At 44.7% G+C, this 19,973-nt stretch overlaps 1 protein-coding gene across 1 annotated transcript; it reads left to right on the plus strand.

Annotated features, from left to right (window-relative positions):
- Window positions 1-4,607: 4,607 nt before the first annotated feature.
- Window positions 4,608-11,488, plus strand: LOC310757244 (natural cytotoxicity triggering receptor 3-like). The gene is made up of 4 exons (XM_083602529.1): window positions 4,608-4,947; window positions 6,718-6,840; window positions 9,528-9,571; window positions 11,372-11,488. The coding sequence occupies exons 1-4, from the start codon at window positions 4,620-4,622 to the stop codon at window positions 11,483-11,485; spliced, it is 609 nt and encodes a 202-aa protein (XP_083458655.1). The 5' UTR covers window positions 4,608-4,619; the 3' UTR covers window positions 11,486-11,488.
- Window positions 11,489-19,973: the final 8,485 nt, after the last annotated feature.

The raw sequence follows: 19,973 nt of genomic DNA on the forward strand, positions 1-19,973 counted from the left end.
CCAGTCGTGGCCGACTCTGGGGTTGCGGCGCTCATCTCGCTTTATTGGCCAATGGAGCCGGCATACAGCTTCCGGTTCATGTGGCCAGCATGACTAAGCTGCTTCTGGCGAACCAGAGCAGTGCACGGAAACGCCGTTTACCTTCCCGCCAGAGCGGTACCTATTTATCTACTTGCACTTGGACGTGCTTTCAAACTGCTAGGTTGGCAAGAGCAAGTTTGGGAAACACTGAACTAAAACATAGAAGGAAAAATCTGTCAGAATTATGCATTCAATCAGAGCGTGTGGTACCTTAACAAACGATCATGAACAGAATTAACACTTCAGCTGCACGCTGCATGATCTCTGCTGTTGCATTCCCAACAGCCGCAGAATTGTAGCTCTGTGAAGGGTCTCCTAACAACTCGCAGCACCCTAAACAAATTATAGCGCCCCGGGTTCTTGGGTGGGTGGGTGGGGGGAAGCCATGACTGCCAAAGTCATAAAAGAGTGTTTTAACAGCACAGCGCGAATGTGACCTAAAATTCACCTGAAAATACTGCCCCTTTGTTGTTTTTGTTCCAGACATTTTGGCAAGCGAGCTAGCTTCACGTGAGCATCTTGAGAAACCCCAGCTTCTCATTATGAACAATGACAATGCTCTCTTCTGAACAAAGCACCTGTTTCATTGCAGCAATAAAAAGGGTTATCTCCAATGAGGTCCAGCCTATTTTCCCCATCAATTTCAATGGGTGTGCCCTATTTGTGTTTTTTTTTTAAATAAAAAATGAAGGAGTCTATCAGCTACCTCAATCAATCAAGCCCATAACTGCAGGTTTGTAACGTACACGGAAGCAGGAAGACAAGCTGTCGAGGTTTTAAGAGCGGGTCTTTAGTTAAGCAATAAATAAACAAGGAAGTGAATATTTGGTCAGGAATCCACTCAAGGTACTTCTAGAACAAAAGAAAGTGGCTGATAAAGCCGGGCCCGCAATCCAATTTCACACAATTGATGGGGCCTCATGAAGAAATCTGCAGGTTGAAAAGTGGGGGCAGGAAAAGAAGAACGAGCATTGCGGTTTGGAAGGAAACAGAAGCAGCAGTCGCTTGCCAGGGGAGAGTTTAGTCTCGATGGCGCTGCTAGAGAGAGACGTGACCATCCGTGCAAGAGGCCTGTTGTCTCTTAGCATCAAAGCGGCCACCGCAAAACACCTCCTTAGAGTTGCTCGGGTGGACGCGAAGAGCCATTGTTTGTGGTCTGGAAGGTGGCAGAGTCCTTTCCTGTCTCTCTCTCTCAGCCCTGTGGTTTGCTCTGTTTCGACTTCACGGACCCTGCACTTAAGAGTCTCTCTCAAACAAACAAGCAAACACACACACACTTCTGGGAAGATGGGGTTGTGGAATTGAAGAAGCCCTTGCGAATCCAAAGAAGGGCAGGCTCTGTGGGGGACACAGGAGGGACTCGCATCTGCAATTGGGAGGGAAGTAGATCAGAACCAGAAAGCCACTGGAGATAAGAACTGTCTTGCTGAACCCAGTGGTGAAGTTGTGGAATCTCCCAGCTCCAGATGTGGATGCAGCATGCTGTATGTTATTACAAAACCAGCATCTCTGGCAAAGAACAAGACCCTGGAAGAAGGATGCTGAGGAAACGCATCGGTCCTAGGCTCTGCTCACAAATCCAACCTCTGCTAAGGAGGGCTGGACTTTCTGAAGTTCCAGAGCTACAGCTGTGGAGCAGATAGAGAATCTGAGGAGATGAGGTGATTTTCCCCCCAGTTGGGAGCTTGCGCAATGCCAGCAAACTGTTCCCTCCCCAAGGAAAATTGCAAAAAGAAGAAGGGGGAGGAAATCTGTGCCTGTTTATAGAGGGATTTTAGTCAGTTTGCCACAGAGGAGTTCCTGAGAGAATTGTACTGTACTTCAATAACACCTGAAACTGTGCTTAGCGGACTCATAAGGTCACAGAAAAAAAAAAAAGAAGATTATGGTTCCTGATTGTCCCCAAATACTGGCAAGGACATGTGTGGATAAAAAAAAAATCAGCATGGTTAATTTAATTCATTCAATTATTTTTCTTTCAGAAGATTTTTTCGTCTCTTGATCAGTGCTTTTTTCCTGGGGGTACGCAGGGGTTCGCATACCCCTAAACATTTTTTGAATATAAGTTTGGCCTCATTGAGGGGCAGTATTTCAATATGAGTAGGAAAATGAGAGAACCCCTAAACATTTTTTTAAAGAAAAAAAGCACTACTCTTGATTATTAAAAACCTCTCAGTGGTTTATAAAAGTGTAAAACAAAATATTCAGATTGTTGATACAAATATTGCTCTCTTTTTATTATCACAACAACACTGTGAAGAAATGCCAGGCGACTGAAAGATGTTGACAGGCTCCAGGAAACCCCACCCACAGCTGACAGGAGATTTGAGCCAAGGTCTCCCTGGTTCTAGTGGGACACTCTAACGTTACAGCTCAGTGACTGTAATCTGACTTGCAAATCATCCCCCAAAGTCTTGGGCAGAGCACTTTCCCAGGGCTGGAGAAGAAAATTTCAATTCACTTTGGATTTAAAGGCCAACTTCTCACAAGGACTTCAAGCATGAGGGCTTGGAAATGCAAGCCGATGTAGAGATGCGGAAAACCGAATTGAAGACTGGAGAAAGGATCAACAGAGAGAAACTCGAAACGGACTTATTTGCCCACCCCCTACTATTAAGGTAAAGGGACCCCTGACCATTAGGTCCAGTTGTGGCCGACTCTGGGGTTGCGGCGCTCATCTCGCTTTATTGGCCAAGGGAGCCAGCGTACAGCTGGTCATGTGGCCAGCATGACTAAGCCGCTTCTGGCAAACCAGAGCAGCGCATGGAAATGCCGTTTACCTTCCCGCCGGAGCGGTACCTATTTATCTACTTGCACTTTGAGGTGCTTTCGAACTGCTAGGTTGGCAGGAGGAGGGACCGAGCAACGGGAGCTCACCCCGTCGTGGGGATTCGAACCGTCAACCTTCTGATCGGCAAGTCCTAGGCTCTGTGGTTTAACCCACAGCGCCACCTGTGTCCCTACTATTAGAGACCTTTTAACTCAAGAGCTTTTCCAGATGTTGTTTGAGTGTCAATTCCAACCAGCTCCAGCCAGCGTAGCTCATTGTTCAGGGAGGATTGGAGTTACACAACAACAACACGTCCCCCTCCTCTAGTTTAACTGGAGAGGCCAGGGATCAAACATGGGACATTGTACATACAGAGCATGTTCGCTTAGCTATGGTTGCAAGCGACAGAAAGAGCTGGAAAGCTTTGGGGGACAATGGAGGGGCTGGCAAGGTCTGGGGGATGGATTGATCGCCCGCTCCAGTGGCTCCCGGAATGGAAAATGTGAGCTGTGTTTTCCTGTGAACAGGCTGCACCTCTTCTTTCCGGCCACCAGACCACATTTTCCACCGTGCGCTCACCTTCTCCGGAAGCCACTGGTGGAAGCGTGCTATGCGCACTCGGTTTTGTGCTGGCTTCTGTTGCAGTTCAAGCCGATTCCTAACTGCTTCGTGTCGACGATGCCTCTGGAGTTCTTCTGCTTCTGCTTCACCCTCTGGGCAGGTAAGGAGTGACTATTTCATGTTCCTTCTTCTTGGACACGTGCATTTCACTGGTCTCTGCTGACCGCTCCAAGGCTCCCCTGGTGTTAGGGTGCCCAAGAGAGAGGGAGCACAGAGCTCTTGTTCTGTTAATAGCCGTATAGAAGAGGGCAGTTTCTTGTAAAAACGCAACTACAATTAATAATAATAATAATAATAATAATTATTATTATTATTATTATTATTATTATTATTTATTTATTTATACCTCGCCCATCTGATTGGGTTTCCCCAGCCACTCTAGGCAGCTCCCAACAAAATATTAAAAATACAATAAAGCATCAGACATTAAAAACTTCCCTGAACAGGGCTGCCTTCAGATTATCACTTACATGATTTTAATAACGTATTTCAAATCCAAACCAGACTTTTTTGGTTTAGCCACGTTAAACACTTGTAGCAAGGCTTATGGAGTTGTGTCCTGTGGCAATTTAAAGACCCATAAATTTATTGTGGTACGAACTTCCACAGGTAATACTTTGTCAGATTCAACCAACAGGCTTCAATGGTTCACCAGACTTCAATGATACGCAAAATATTTGAAACAGTACATTAATTGATATTGCAATGAATTGTGACTATTGTGTGTCCCAACACAAACAAGTGCAACTGTATAGCTGTTGACCATGCTGGTCAAATGAGCAGCAGCGTTAACTCTGAGAGCACCAAATATGGTTTCCAAGAACTGAGGGGGATGCATCTCCAGAACACAGAGGAGGAGCAGTTGAATTGAATTTCTCCCTCATTCCTGCTGTGGTCTAATGCAACTGGAATTATAGCCACATGAGTTTTATTTCCTCCTCTTGACCATGTTGGAAATAAGTTGTGTGTGAACAATGGTGCCTCATTCAGGGATCATTAAGACTGTACAGTTTAGCTACGCTGGGAGGTTAGACTGGGAGTACTGGTCAAGACCATGAACTAGGAACAACTGGGACTCCTGCCTTTCCTTCTCTCTCACCCCCATCTTATTTCCACTCTCCTAGCTTCCCAGGCTCAAGAACCCCTCATGGTCTCCCAGCCCAGCTCAGCAGAAGGCACTGAAGGCGGTTCCGTCACCTTGCACTGTTCCTACAACTCTACCTCAGAGCCCAAGGTTGGGAGCTTCCGGTGGGTGAAGGAGCCAGGGGTGGAGGTCAGAAAGACTACCCAAGAATTCATGGGAAGGGTGAGTCCAACCTCGGAGCAGGCCTTCCTCTTGGAGAGAAGAGCCGACATAGAGATACGGGATCTGAGACATTACGACTCGGGGGTGTATCGATGCGTGGTGAAGATCCCTGGATTCCAGGAGACTCCGGGGAACGGGACTGAGCTTCACGTGCTTAAAGCTGCGAAAGGTAAAGAGGTTGGGTTCTGTGGAAGGAATGTACAGTGGTACCTCAGGTTACAGATGCTTCCGGTTACAGACTCCGCTAGCCCAGAAATAGTACCTCGGGTTAAGAACTTTGTTTCAGGATGAGAACAGAAATCGTGCGGTGGCGGCAGCAGGAGGCCCCATTAGCTAAAGTGGTACCTCAGGTTAAAAACAGTTTAAGGTTAAGTACGGACCCCCAGAACGAATTAAGTTCTTAACCTGAGGTACCACTGTAGTTGGTCAGAAGGAAGGAAGGAACTGGGATAGGTTCATTGGGAAAGCAGTGGGCTAGACTCAGATGTTGCTGGTTTTATCATAGGAAGTTGCCTTCTACTGAGATTGTCCATCTAGCTCATTATCAGTTTACTGTAATCTACAGTGACTAGCACAGCTCTCCAGGGTTTCAGGAAAGATGCAGTTGCTCTACTACTCATCTACAGGCCTTCCCTGTCACTTGAAGCTGCTTGTGTAGAAAGTGCTGGGGTGTAGTACTTCTGGATTTTCTGTGTGGACAGTAAGTTGGGGTGAGGAATTGATATATTTGAGGAATGGGTATGTTTAGCCTGTGTAAGAGGAGACTAGGAGGAGATATGAGAGCCATCTCCAAATATGGTGCATGCTCTAGTTATCTCTCGCTTGGACTACTGCAATGCGCTCTACGTGGGGCTACCTTTGAAGGTGATCCGAAAACTACAACTAATCCAGAATGTGGCAGCTAGACTGGTGACTGGGAGTGGCCACCGAGACCATATAACACTGGTCTTGAAAGACCTACATTGGCTCCCAGTATGTTTCCGAGCACAATTCAAAGTGTTGGTGCTGACCTTTAAAGCCCTAAATGGCCTCTGCCCAGTATACCTGAAGGAGCGTCTCCACCCCCATCATTCTGCCCGGACACTGAGGTCCAGCACCGAGGGCCTTCTGGCGGTTCCCTCGCTGCGAGAAGCCAAGTTACAGGGAAGCAGGCAGAGGGCCTTCTCGGTAGTGGCACCCGCCCTGTGGAACACACTCCCACTAGATGTCAAAGAGAAAAACAACTACCAGACTTTTAGAAGACATCTGAAGGCAGCCCTCAGTGTCTGGGATGAACGATGGGGGTGGAGACGCTCCTTCAGGTATACTGGACCGAGGCCGTTTAGGGCTTTAAAGGTCAGCACCAACACTTTGAGTTGTGCTCGGAAATCTACTGGGAGCCAATGCAGATCTCTCAGGACCAGTGTTATGTGGTCCCAGCGGCCGCTCCCAGTCACCAGTCTGGCGGCTGCATTCTGGGTTAGTTGTAGTTTCTAAGGAGCAGCTGCTGCTTTGAGGTTCTCCCCTAGACTGGATGGACAGCAGTGATGTCGCTGAATGTTCCCAAACATTCTAACTGCTAAGGGGAAAGACCATTCCCAGGGTGTGATAACATGTGCTACATGATAAATAGACAGTTGGCTGTTCTGTCTGAGAGGGGAAAACCCCATGCAAGGCCAAAGGACAAAACTGTGTTTTCTTGTTGGCAGCAATGAGGCAAGAGATTCTCTGTGCTAGTTTATAAAAAGGCATGGAGGAAAATCTAAAGTTAAAAAGGAAGAAAGGAAAGAAACCGCAACAGCAATCCAGCAGGATCTGTTGAATTTAATCTGAAATTTTCTCACAATGTCTTCCTGTATTGGGGCACTGTGTACATATGTGGGTGAGTGTGTCGTAAAACATTTTGTTGCCTTGATTCTGAAGTTTGATGATGTAATACCCCATTTATTCTCTCTCCTAGGGGATCCTAAGAAACCTGTTGAAAACAGCACACATTCCATAGCGCTTTGGGCAGGCCTCACCTCAGCCCTGGCGGTTTTTGTAGTTTCTCCTCTGATAGTGCTCTACTGTAGGAACAGACAAGGTGAGCATGGTGACTGAAGCTTGTCTCTAAACCAGAGATGGGCATCTGACAGACCTGGGGGTTGAAGGCAGGGTGGATAAAAATCAATGATTATTTTTTTAAAAAATTGATTTTTAAAAATTTAAATCGGATTTTTTTTTTATTTAAATCAGATTTTTTTGATTCTAAATGGATTTTTAAAATAAAATGCTTTTGGAGGAAAAAACTTTCTAAAGTTAGTTTTCTATTTAAGTTACATTGTAGTCCAAAGGCTATTCATCAGGAAACAAGGATTTGTTTTAAGTTTTTCATGTGTGCTCTTTAAGTTTTTTTTAAATAAAAAAACCATTTAACCGCATCAAATTAACAAACATAGATACATATGCTATAATGTTATTGTTTTAGTTAAATAAATTGCTATTAAGGAAATTATTATTTTTCTCCTTCCAATAAAGTACAGCAGAAAAGTTGTCCACAGATAAACAGTTAACATATTAAACCTCACAATAATTTCATAATTATCTGTCTATGCATTTGTAATAGTATAAGCAAATCGGTAATTTTTTGATGTAACTGCAAAAACCACTCTGGAAATTTATTATTCCGAAAATGAAACCTTCATCTGGTTGTAAATATTAAGATTATACCAGCAAGAATGAGTCTTTCTGTAAAAAAAAAAAGATTTAGATCAAGTCTTACTGAGTAGTGATTTAAATCGATTTGATTTAAATAAAATCCACCCTGGTTGAAGGTGACCCCCAAAACAATTACATTTGACCTGTGGCAACCCTACCATATTTTAATTGAGGTGCTGTAATTTGTCCAGGGTTGCACTTACAAGGAAAAGAAGAAACAAAAAAACAAAAAAAATTTTTTCCTTCCAGTAGCACCTTAAAGACCAACTAAGTTAGTTCTTGGTATGAGCTTTCGTGTGCATGCACACTTCTTCAGATACACTGAAACAGAAGTTGCCAGATCCTTCTATATAGTGAGAAGGTGGGGAGGGGTATTACTCAGAAGGGTGGTGGGAATGGGTGATTGGCAGATAGCTGTGATGAGCCTGTTGACGACTCTTAACGACTGCAATAGGTCTTACAGGAAAAAGCAAGGGGTGAGAAGGTGAAAAATGGCTTTGTCATGTATAATGAGATAAGAATCCAATGTCTTTGTTCAGACCAGGTCTCTCCATGGTTTTAAGTTTGGTAATGAGTTGCAATTCAGCAGCTTCTCTTTCCAGTCTATTTCTGAAATTCCTTTGTAGTAATACAGCTACTTTGAGATCTTGTATAGAATGTCCTGGGAGATTGAAGTGTTCTCCTACTGGTTTCTCTGTCTTGTGATTCTTGATGTCCGATTTATGTCCGTTTATTCTTTGGCGTAAGGTTTGGCCTGTTTGTCCAATATAGCGAGCTGAAGGACACTGTTGGCATTTGAGCTGAAGGACACTGTTGGCATTTGTTAAAGGAAAAGAAGCATAGATATGTTTTCAAAGTGTGTGTGTCTGTGTGTGTGTGTGTGTGTGTGTGTGTGTGAGAGAGAGAGAGAGAGAGAGAGAAACAGACAGAGAGATAAGAGAGTGAATATCCATTTATTTTCATTTATTTAACAGAGTCTGTAGACCCCTTGATTGTAAACCTTCCTAACCAACTTGCATAAAATAACATACGCACCAACGTTATTTATACAAGCCAGAATTAAAAACAAGTTAAGTCTTTAAAAAGCCAAAATATAAACAATACCAGCAGTTAAAATATATATCGTAAAATAACATATTAAAAACCACATATGAACTCTCCATATTTGGGGAGGCTTTCTTAAAGAAGGAAGCTTTTAGCGGATGCTAAGTATAGGTGTACACTTGAAAATCGCATCTCTCTTGTGGATTTTCTTGAGGTTTTCCACCCACTGCAAATCTCTTTTTAAAAAAATTCTTCCCCCCACAAAGGAATGAAAGACAACAACTGAACAAAACAGTGCTTAGATTGCGGCAGCGAATTTATTGGGGACCAGGAATTGCATTGTGATGCATTGTGCTGCATTGGCTGTGGCTGATGGATGTTGTCATCCAAAACACCTGGAGGGCACCAGCTTGGTGAAAGCTGCTATAGCGTAGCAAAGAGACGGGAACCACGGATAGGCCTCCTGCTGTTGTTATTGTTTAGTTGTTTAGTGGTGTCCGACTCTTCGTGACCCCATGGACCAGAGCACGCCAGGCACTCCTGTCTTCCACGGCCTCCCACAGTTTGGTCAAACTCATGCTGGTAGCTTCGAGAACACTATCCAACCATCTCGTCCTCTGTCGTCCCCTTCTCCTTGTGCCCTCCATCTTTCCCAACATCAGGGTCTTTTCCAGGGAGTCTTCTCTTCTCATGAGGTGGCCACACTATTGGAGCCTCAGCTTCAGGATCTGTCCTTCCAGTGAGCACTCAGGGCTGATTTCCTTCAGAATGGATAGGTTTGATCTTCTTGCAGTCCATGGGACTCTCAAGAGTCTCCTCCAGCACCAGAATTCAAAAGCATCAATTCTTTGGTGGTCCAGCTCTCACTTCCATACATCACTACTGGGAAAACCATAGCTTTGACTATACGGGCCTTTGTTGGCAAGGTGATGTCTCTGCTTTTTAAGATGCTGTCTATGGGTTATATTTAGAGGAAAATTTGTTCAGATTGCATCTCACTCACTACATTTTACGAAACTGAATTTGCAGGTCGCCGCCAAGCAAGAGGATCCGGGACGAAACGCCTGAGTCAGGTAAGTCCTGAGCTTAAAAACAGAGTCAGGCTTGCAAGTGTAGCACTCAGAAACCTGGCTCCAAGCTGGATACGGTTGGGAGGCGATGCAGAAGGGCTGCGGTTCAGTTGCAGATATTCCGCTGCATGGCAAAGGTCTTGGGTCTGATACCCGGTATCTGCAGACTGGCTTCTGCCTGAAACACTGTTAGCTAGCACAGATAATACTAGATGGGCAAGTTTGGAAACTGGGAGGAGGTTGGAGAGACGAGGCAGACCTGATGTACAGTGGTACCTCGGGTTACAGACGCTTTAGGTTACAGACTCTGCTAACCCAGAAATAGTACCTCGGTTTAAGAACTTTGCTTCAGGATGAGAACAGAAATCATGTCTCGGTGGTGCGGCGGCGGCAGCAGCAGCCCTAGCTAGCTAAAGTGGTATCTCAGGTTAAGAACAGTTTCAGGTTAAGAACAGACCTCCGGAACGAATTAAGTACTTACCCGAGGTACCACTGTAAGGGACGTGGGTGGCGCTGTGGGTTAAACCACAGAGCCTAGGACTTGCCGATCAGAAGTTTCGAATCCCCGCGACAGGGTGAGCTCCCATTACTTGGTCCCTGCTCCTGCCAATCCAAAAAGTTCGAAAGAACCTCATAGTGCAAGTAGATTGGCTCCCTCGGCCAATAAAGCGAGATGAGCGCCGCAACCCCAGAGTCGGTCACGACTGGACCTAATGGTCAGGGGTCCCTTTACCTTTACCTTACCACTGTATATCCATTTTTTTTGCAAGCGGTCTCCCCCAGTGTAGTGCATTTTTGTACGCCACTTCCCCTAAGGCACTTGGCTTAAGACACACTTCGCCCAGATGGTCTCATTGTTCAATACATAGAATCATGGAGTTGGAAGGGACCCCATAGGATCATCTAGTCCAACCCTCATACAGGGTTCAAGCCTGCAACCTTGGCTTTAACAGTACCTAACCAACTGATCTATCCAGGCTATCTTTGGGCTGGAGACCTGCACTGCAAAATTCAGAGAAAAGCGAATTTAGAAGGACGGCTATCTTTTGGTTTTGCATATTGTTTTAGGAAGCGGGAATTAGGTATGTTGGCAATGAAATGAGAACCAAATTTCTCTGCCACCCCTGGACGGGTGCATTATTACTCCCCACATCCCTGGAAAAAACAGTACAGTGGTACCTCGGGTTACATACGCTTCAGGTTACCTACACTTCAGGTTACAGACTCCACTAACCCAGAAATAGTGCTTCAGGTTAAGAACTTTGCTTCAGGATGAGAACAGAAATCAGGCTCCCGCGGCGCGGCAGCAGCAGGAGGCCCCATTAGCTAAAGTGGTGCTTCAGGTTAAGAACAGTTTCAGGTTAAGTACAGACCGCCGGAACGAATTAAGTACTTAACCTGAGGTACCACTGTACAGTGAAACCTCAACTGCCAAGTGCCTCCCTTTGGAACGTTTTGGCTCCCAAATGCTGAAAACCCGGAAATAGCTGCTCTGGTTTCCGAACGATTTTCAGAAGCTGAACGGCTTCCAGGGAGATTTTTCTTCTTTTTTCTCCATTGATTTTGCCAACCGCCCTTTGATACTCGGTTGTCGAACGTTTCGGAAGTCGAACAGTCTCCTGGAACGGATTACGTTCGACAACCAAGGTTTGACTGTAATTGCAGCGATAGTAGTAAGGCTGATCCGAAGGAGCGGCAACTTGCTAGAGGCCTAACGGCTGATGTTGTGGCTGTACCAGTGTTCAGGAAACATCTGGGCAAGCTCACAAACAATGACACTGATTCCTTGACCTCTTTCCATAGGCTAAGAAGGCAGAGTCAACGGCAGATCTGAATTATTCAGAGCTCGTCGTGAAGAAGGCGGGGAAATCCAAGCGTCAAAGAGAAAAGGTCACATATGCTTCCATACGTGTATAGTCTTTTTTAAAAAACATTTTTATTGCATTTTTGAAAGTTACAGAGAAAAGAAAAAAAGAGAAAAAGAATAAAATAAAAAAGAGAGGTTGTTTTTTTTAAAAAAAGATATGTGTACAGTGGTACCTTGGGTTACAAATACTTCGGGTTACAAACACTTTGGGTTAGAAACTCTGCTAACCCAGAAGTAGTACCTTGGGTTGCGAACTTTGCCCCAGGATGAGAATGGAAATCGTGTGGCAGCAGCAGGAGGCCCCATTAGCAAAAGCACGCCTCAGGTTAAGAACGGTTTCAGGCTAAGAACCGACTTCTGGAATGAATAAAGTTCGTAATCCAAGGTACCACTGTATAGTCTTGGAGTAAGTGCCATCATCTCGAACCTACAGTAATTCCTCAACTTCCTGCCCCCTCCATGGACCGCTTGAGAATGGTTAATTCTCTTGGTGGACCACCTAATGATTTGTCTGTCTGTTGTAGCAATTGTAATGTGTTGGGCTAGATTTGCATCCCACAGAATTCAAAGCGTAATGCAGGAAAATGCAAGAAATAAAAGAAGCAATAAAAAACCCCCGATTAAGAATCAATATGAATATTTAACACGGGCATGCTGTAGACCACCTGAATAAAACTCGAGTGCCACAGTTTGGGAATCCCTGCTCTATGTACGTTCCTGCTAGCAGGATTTTGATTTCTGGCAGCTTGAAAGCCAGGAGAGGAATAAGGATGGGAAAACTGCCATTTCCCCCCCACTTGGGGGACTTAAAGCAAAAACAAATGGGAAAGATGTAGAAATGTTTAGCACAACTTCAAGAAAGGTTTACCTTGGAATGAACTGTTTAAAAATGTAGTGTTTAAATACCATTTTTCCAGATTTTGCTTCAGTGCTGTAAATTATTGGCTAAGAATAACAAGTCATATTCAACCATAGTTTTGGTAATTATGATGATGATAATGCATATTTTTCTGTATCAGCAAAAATAACCAATTGAGATGTATAGAATTAAAGACCCAATAATATAAAATCATTCACTTCCTGCCTTATGCAGATATCTATATACAAATGCTTATTAAAGCTTTTATTTTGCTTGCTACTCCTTTGACATTCTGGATTGGTATTTCAATTCATATTATGTTCTCCTGGATTCTATACAGTTGTACCTCGGAAGTCAAACAGATCCGTTCCGGAAGTACGTTTGACTTCCAAAAAGTTCAGAAACCAAAGCACGGCTTCTGATTGGCTGCAGGAGCGTCCTGTAGCCAATCGGAAGCCACGCCAGACATTTGGCTTCTGAAAATCGTTCAAAAACTGGAACACTCACTTTCGGGTTTGCGGTGTTCGGGAGCCAATTTGTGCAGGAGCCAAGGCGTTTAAGATCCAAGGTATTTGCCTTTGTTCCAGAAACATGCACTTTTCCATAACTTTTTCAGTCATATAGTCGTATATTCTTTCTCCCCCGTATTCAAAATATTTTAATGCAGGTCTTGCCCGACCATTGGACAAAGTGAAGTGGCCCCCTCAGGCAGCTGATTCTTTGTGTCATGAAAAGGCAGCAGAATGTTAGCTATTTAACGTCTCATTATTCTGCCCCACCCCATCCTTTCCCCCCCTGCTGCCACAGAGGGAGAGATATGCTTGTGAAATATTTTTCCTTGGGTATCAAAATTATTCCGGACTTGGGTACTTGGCGGACCTCAGCTTGGATAGGCAGTGGCGTTGTCTGCCCCACCTCAGGCATCAAAATTGTTGTTCTTTAGTCGTTTAGTCATGTCCGACTCTTCGTGGCCCCATGGACCAGAGCACGCCAGGCACTCCTGTCTTCCACTGCCTCCCACAGTTTGGTCAAACTCATGCTGGTAGCTTCGAGAACACTATCCAACCATCTCGTCCTCTGTCGTCCCCTTCTCCTTGGGCCCTCCATCTTTCCCAACATCAGGGTCTTTTCCAGGGAGTCTTCTCTTCTCATGAGGTGGCCAAAGTATTGGAGCCTCAGCTTCACAATCTGTCCTTCCAGTGAGTACTCGGGGCTGATTTCCTTCAGAATGGAGAGGTTTGATCTTCTTGCAGTCCATGGGACTCTCAAGAGTCTCTCATGGGTCTCCTCCAGCACCATAATTCAAAAGCATCAATTCTTTGGCGATCAGCCTTCTTTATGGTCCAGCTCTCACTTCCATACATCAAAATTACTTGAGCAAAAATTTGCTTTTTTAGACAGTTGGAGACCAAGGAGAGAGATTTATGAGGGAAGAGGGAGGAGGAGGGGGAAAGGGTGAGTAAAAAAAGAAGATGGAAAAACTTCATTCAGAGGCAATAGAGGGTGCTATTCTCCACTTTTCATGAGCAATTCTACCCCTCTCCCTTTGAAAGATGGTGGCACAGATATGGCAGCAATTCTAACATTTTACCGGCAGGTGTCAGTGTCTTCCGGCTGTCACAAACCTACATTTTGGCTGAGCCCGAAAGCAAATGCAGCTATGGCTGAATAAAGGGACAGCGTAGAGTGTTTTTGAGGTTGTACAAGATGTTAGAGATGTTGTTGCCCTGTGGGTGGGAGGTTGGATAAACTCCTCTTGTTCACCGATCTTGCAGGGCTTTGTAATAATAATAATAATAATAATAATAATAATAATAATAATAATAATAATAATAAATTTTTATTTATACCCCGCCCTTCCCAGTTAAAAAACCGGGCTCAGGGCGGCTAACAACAAATTTAAAACACTTTAAAACACTTAATTATAAAAGCAGCATAAAATACAGTATAAAAACATGAATAACAATATAATTCAAAAATCAAAAATCAATTAGAAAATCCCCAGGGCTGAATTGGTCCTACTTGGGCCAGCGAGGAGGCCAGGGGAGAATTAGCTGTGGGGTCTCAGAGCGGGTAATCTTCATAAAAGGGGAGAGGGAAGGGAAGAGAAGGGAAATAAAAGATCAGGCTGAATTCAAATTAAAGGCCAGGCGGAATAGCTCTGTCTTACAGGCCTGACGGAAGGAGGTTAAATCCGGAAGGGCCCTAGTCTCATGGGACAGAGCATTCCACCGGGTCGGAGCCATCACTGAAAAGGCCCTGGCCCTGGTGGAGGATAGTCTGACTTCCTTAGGGCCCGGGACCTCTAAACTATGGTTATTCATGGACCTCAAAAGCTGATGGATCAGAGATAACACTGGGGCAAACTAAATCGCAGAACCATAAGTTGAAAGGGATCCCAAGGGGCATCTAGTCCAACCCCCTGCAATGTAGGAACCTCAGCTAAAGCCTCCATGACAGATGGCCCTCCAACCTCTGTTTAGAAACCTCCAAGGAAGGAGAGTCCACCATATCCTGAGGGAGTACATTCCACTGCTGAACAGCTCTTGCTGCCGGAATTTTTTTCCGAATGTTTAGTCAGAATCCCCTTTCCTGCATCTTGGAGTCATGGGTTCGAGTCCTACCCTCCAGAGCAGGAGGAAAGAAGCATGCTCCCCCCTCCATGGGGCAGCCCTTAAGATATTTGAAGATGACTGTCAGATATCCTCTCATTCTCCTCTTTTCCAGGCTAAACACACCCAGCTCCTTCAACTGTTCCTCATAAGGCTCAGTTTCCAGACCCTCGATCATCTTGGTTGCCCTCCTCTGCACATGTTCCAGCTTAACATCCTTCTTAAATTGTGGCTCCCAGAATTGGACACAGTATTCCAGGTGTGGTCTGACCAAGGCAGAATAGAGTGGGACTATTACTTCCCTAGGGACGCGGTTGGTGCTGTGGGTTAAACCACAGAGCCTAGGACTTGCCGATCAGAAGGTCAGCGGTTCGAATCCCCGCGACGGGGTGAGCTCCTGTTGCTGGGTCCCTGCTCCTGCCAACCTAGCAGTTCAAAAGCACGCCAAAGTGCAAGTAGATAAAGAGGTACCGCTCCGGCAGGAAGGTAAACTGTGTTTCGGTGCGCTGCTCTGGTTCGCCAGAAGCGGCTTAGTCATGCTGGCCACATGACCCGGAAGCTGTACGCCGGCTCCCTCAGCCAATAAAGCAATATGAGCGCCGCAACCCCAGAGTTGGCCATGACTGGACCTAATGGTCAGGGGTCCCTTTACCTTTACCTATTACTTTCCTTGATCAGGACACTATACTTCTCTTGATGCAGCCTAGAATAGCATTAGCCTTTTTTTGCTGCTGCATCACACTGTTGATGCCTGTTAAGCTTGTTATCCACCAAGACCCCTAGATCCTTTTCACATGTACCACTAGTAAGCCAGGTGTCCCCCATCCTATATTTGTGCATCGGGTTCTTCCTGCCTAAGTGCAGAGCCTTACATTTGTCCCTGTTGAACTTCGTTTTGTTAGCTTGGACCCCATTCTCCAATCTGTTAAGGTCATTTGGAATTCGGATTCTGTCTCCTAAGGAATTAGCTACCCCTCCCAGTTTGGTGCCATCTGCGAATGAGTGTGTTGTTCAGTGGGGAAGTTATTGATGCGTCTTGTCAACTCCCTCGTAAACTAATTTATGAGTGTGTCTGTGTGGCAGATTCAAAGCAGTTTAAATGTCATCCTGAGAACTTCTGTCCTGTGAGGGTGGCTAAGGACCTTTAACAGAGAACGACCAGAGTCATCAGCAAACTGCAAATCCCAGAATGCCTCAGGGCAACCATGGCGGTGGAAGGAAAAGAAGTGGACCCACTGATTCCATAATAAAGTTCCACCTGGAAGAATCCTGTGTCCCACACAATTCATACTTTCAGAACTTCCTAAGCCTTAGTGACTCATCCCCAGACAGTGGGTCTTCCTTCAGATCACATCAGGATGATTGGATAATGCCTACTTTGATTCACCAGGTGTTATCCCAGAATGCCCTGAGTCAGAGGCTTCAGTTGGGGCAGAAAACTGTACTCAAAGAAACCACTCCAGTAACAATAATAAAAATGAAAAACTCTACTGCTCTGAAGGACCAAGATGGTGGTTTGTCTGGATACCTGGATTAATCTGAGGAAGGGGCCATGGATCTTAACAACTACAAGCAAGAACCAAACCTGGATTTACAAAGTGCTGCATATGAGAAAAATGATTTCTCCCCACAACACACACAAATGGATTTACAAAGTACCCCACTGGGATTATAAGGACATGGCAAGGAGGCATTTTGACACTGAATTCAGTGCAGACCATTTCCATTTTACTCCATTGTGGTTTTCCTGGTGAATTTGACACACACACACACACACACACACACACACACACACACTTGTAAAGGGAGCCACTTGGCCTCTAGTTTTTAATTTTCAGGGCTTCCTTCCTTCTGTAAACTGAACCTCACAAGACTATGTCCTTGTTTCTTTTAAAGTTATTGATTATATCCTGCCTGAGACACTGAAGAGGAAGGAAAAGCAGTTCCTTTTTTTAAACATTATTCTAGACTCTAGAGGAAGGAAGCCAGGGGAAAAAAGATGTGGTTTTGAGAATTCATTGTCATGGCGGATTTGTTTTACGGGGGACCCAGCCTCCATCATTTGTCACTGTTGTGCTTAATTTAAGGATCCTCCTCTCTGTCATTGGCTGCTTGTGTGGTGTTGAGAAAATTATGCTGGTGTCCTTTCAATCAATGGGGCCGCCAACTATCCACGACTTATAGCAGAAATGAAACAATAGTCAAGTGACGCTTCAGAGGCTATGTAGCAAATGTATTCCATAAGCTTTCGTGGATTGCGAAGAATGATTTATTTGATGGACTTTAGCCCCCCAAAGCTTACACCAGAATAAATTTGTCAGTCTCGAATGTGCTCATGCCGTTCCTTTTGTTGCTTTGCTCGGATTTCACTACGGTCTGCTTCACAGGGTTGCTGTGAGGATAAAAAAACCACGAAACAAATAAAAATGCAAAATTCATTCCATTTCAGGGAAATTAATTGCAAAAATATTGGCCAGGAGGAAATTAGTGCTAAAACGCTGGTGGATTTTCACGAGGATTAAAGTAAAATAAAAATAAAAACGCTGCAGAAATGTGGATAACTGAAAGTATGATTGAATGAAGACAAACTGAGGGAACGAAAATGGACAGATCCGTCCATCCCTAGTGGCAGAGCCTATTAAGATCTCAGGTTCAGTTCCTAGCATCTTCAAGTAGGGATGGGAGACATCCTGTCTAAAATCTATGTAGAACTGCTGCCAATTAATTCAGACTGAGCTAGATGGATCAATGGTCTGATACAACATAAAGAAGTGTCCAGTTTTTTTCCAGTTCATCCCATGAATTAAAACCTTGCATTTATATTTCAGTGACATTTTCTTTCCTCGTGATATCAACCATTCAGTTGTGTGTTCTGGATCTGGAAACAACAACAACTTATTATTTATACCCCTGCCCATCAGGCTGGGTTTGCCCAGCCACTCTGGGCAGCTCCCAACAGAATATTAAAAACACGATAAAACATCAAACATTAATAACTTCCCTAAACAGGGCTGCTTTCAGATGTCTTCTAAAAGTCAGACAGTTGTTTATTTCCTTGACATCTGGTGGGATTTATTATACCAAACATGCAGCTCACTGGGCAAGAGCACCCAAGACAGAATGCTGCAGTCAGTTAAGGCCTGAGCATAATCTGTTGAAATCCCCAGTGGTAGAGTAGAGAAGGTCCCAGGTTCAATCTTTGGTATCTCCAGGTAGGACTGGGAAGGACTTTATGCCTGAAAGCCTGGGGAGTGGCTGCCAGTCAGTGCAGAAGGTACTGAACTAGACGGACCAATGGTCTCAGAAGGAGCATCTCCATCGTTCAGCCCAGACACTGAGGTCCAGCTCCGAGGGCCTTCTGGCAGTTCCCTCACTGTGAGAAGTGAAACTACAGGGAACCAGGCAGAGGGCCTTCTCGGTAGTGGCACCCTCTCCTGGTATGCCCCGCAGAGGACCATAAGGTCCATGAATAACCATAGTTTAGAGGTCCCGGGCCCTAAGGAAGTCAGATTATCCTCCACCAGGGCCAGGGCCTTTTCAGTGATGGCTCCCATAATTATTATTATTATTATTATTATTATCCCTGGTGGAAGAGCATTTGCTTTGCTTACAGAAGATCTCTGGTTCCAGCCCTGGCACCTCTAGGCAGCCCTTGCCTCGCTCAGTGGTTCTCAACCTGTGGGTCCTCAGATGTTGTTGGACTACAACTCCCATCATCCCTGAGCTCTGGCCTTGCTAGCTAGGGGTTATGGGAGTTGTAGTTCAACAACATCTGGGGACCCACAGGTTGAGAAAGGCTGGTGCCCCCAGATGTTTTGGACTACAACTCCCATCAGCCCCAGGGACCTGTAGTCTAAAACATCTGGAGGGTACTGGGTTGGCTGTAACAATTAACAGCATTTGCAGTGGCAACTTTACAGGATCTGATGGGTCGTTGGTCTTGCCCAGAGTGGAAATTCTCGTGCTCTTGCCATTGCATGCTATCAACCTCAGACTTCTTTTTCATGCTCAAACTATGCAAAACCAGCAATGTGTCGTCCCCCCCCTGACTTTTCTGGTATAGCGCTCAGGATTATGGACGTTGCACACCATTTGCTCTCTCTCTTTCCCACATGCATGAAAATTGACAGCCCAAAAGTCCCCATCCCTCTGCCGTGATGCAATGTGGTCTCAGAGTCTCTTCTTGTGGCCTTGCATGCTGCAGAAGAATCAGAGATCAGATCAAGATAAAACTATTCCACTGAAGAGTGTTCAGGTGCGATTTCTAATTCTTACAAAATGCCGCCTGCCTCTCCTGAACCACTTAAGACTCTTGCTTTGGTGGAATATAAGGTGGAGACAACAGCTGCAAAGAATAAAGGAATTTTTTTTAAATATACATTTTTATTAGCTTTTTTTAAACATATCATTTCCAACGGTCCTTTAACATAACTTCTTATCTTATACAGTGGTACCTCGGGTTAAGTACTTAATTCATTCTGGAGGTCCGTACTTAAGCTGAAACTGTTCTTAACCTGAAGCACTACTTTAGCTAATGGGGCCTCCTGCTGCTGCCGTGCCGCCGGAGCCCGATTTCTGTTCTCATCCTGAAGCAGAGTTCTTAACCTGAAGCACTATTTCTGGGTTAGCGGAGTGTGTAACCTGAAGCGTATGTAACCTGAAGCGTATGTAACCTGAGGTACCACTGTACAATATTTTAGACTTCTGTCAACAACCTCTGTAGATTTTCCGTTCTTTATCACTTGTTCTGCATTTCTTAATTTCTCTGTAACTTTTAATTATCATTAACTAATAATTCTCTTCATAGTCTTCCTTGCAATATGTCACATAGTCCTGCATACAGAACTTCTTGCAGTCCTACTAGCGTAATCTGTTTATTACAATTGCTTCTCAGATAGTTCAAATATTTAGTCCAGTCTTCTAAGAATCTCTGGTCCCGCAGGTTTGGAATCCTTCCTGTTAATTTATCTGATTCTGCATAGTTCATTAATTTCATTTGCCGTTCTTCTTTCGTCGGTAATTCTTTTTGCTTTCATTTTTGTGCCAATAATATTCTTGCTAAGAATA

Source organism: Podarcis filfolensis (genome assembly GCF_964270895.1).
Source record: "Podarcis filfolensis genome assembly, chromosome: 2".
In the NCBI taxonomy this organism is placed as follows: domain Eukaryota; kingdom Metazoa; phylum Chordata; class Lepidosauria; order Squamata; family Lacertidae; genus Podarcis; species Podarcis filfolensis.

Coding starts and splice junctions, on each gene's coding strand:
- LOC310757244 (XM_083602529.1), top strand. CDS start 4,620: ATGGTCTCCCAGCCCAGCTCAGCAGAAGGCACTGAAGGCGGTTCCGTC. Junction 4,948..6,717: donor CGTGCTTAAAGCTGCGAAAG/GTAAAGAGGTTG, acceptor TCTCTCTCCTAG/GGGATCCTAAGAAACCTGTT. Junction 6,841..9,527: donor CTACTGTAGGAACAGACAAG/GTGAGCATGGTG, acceptor CTGAATTTGCAG/GTCGCCGCCAAGCAAGAGGA.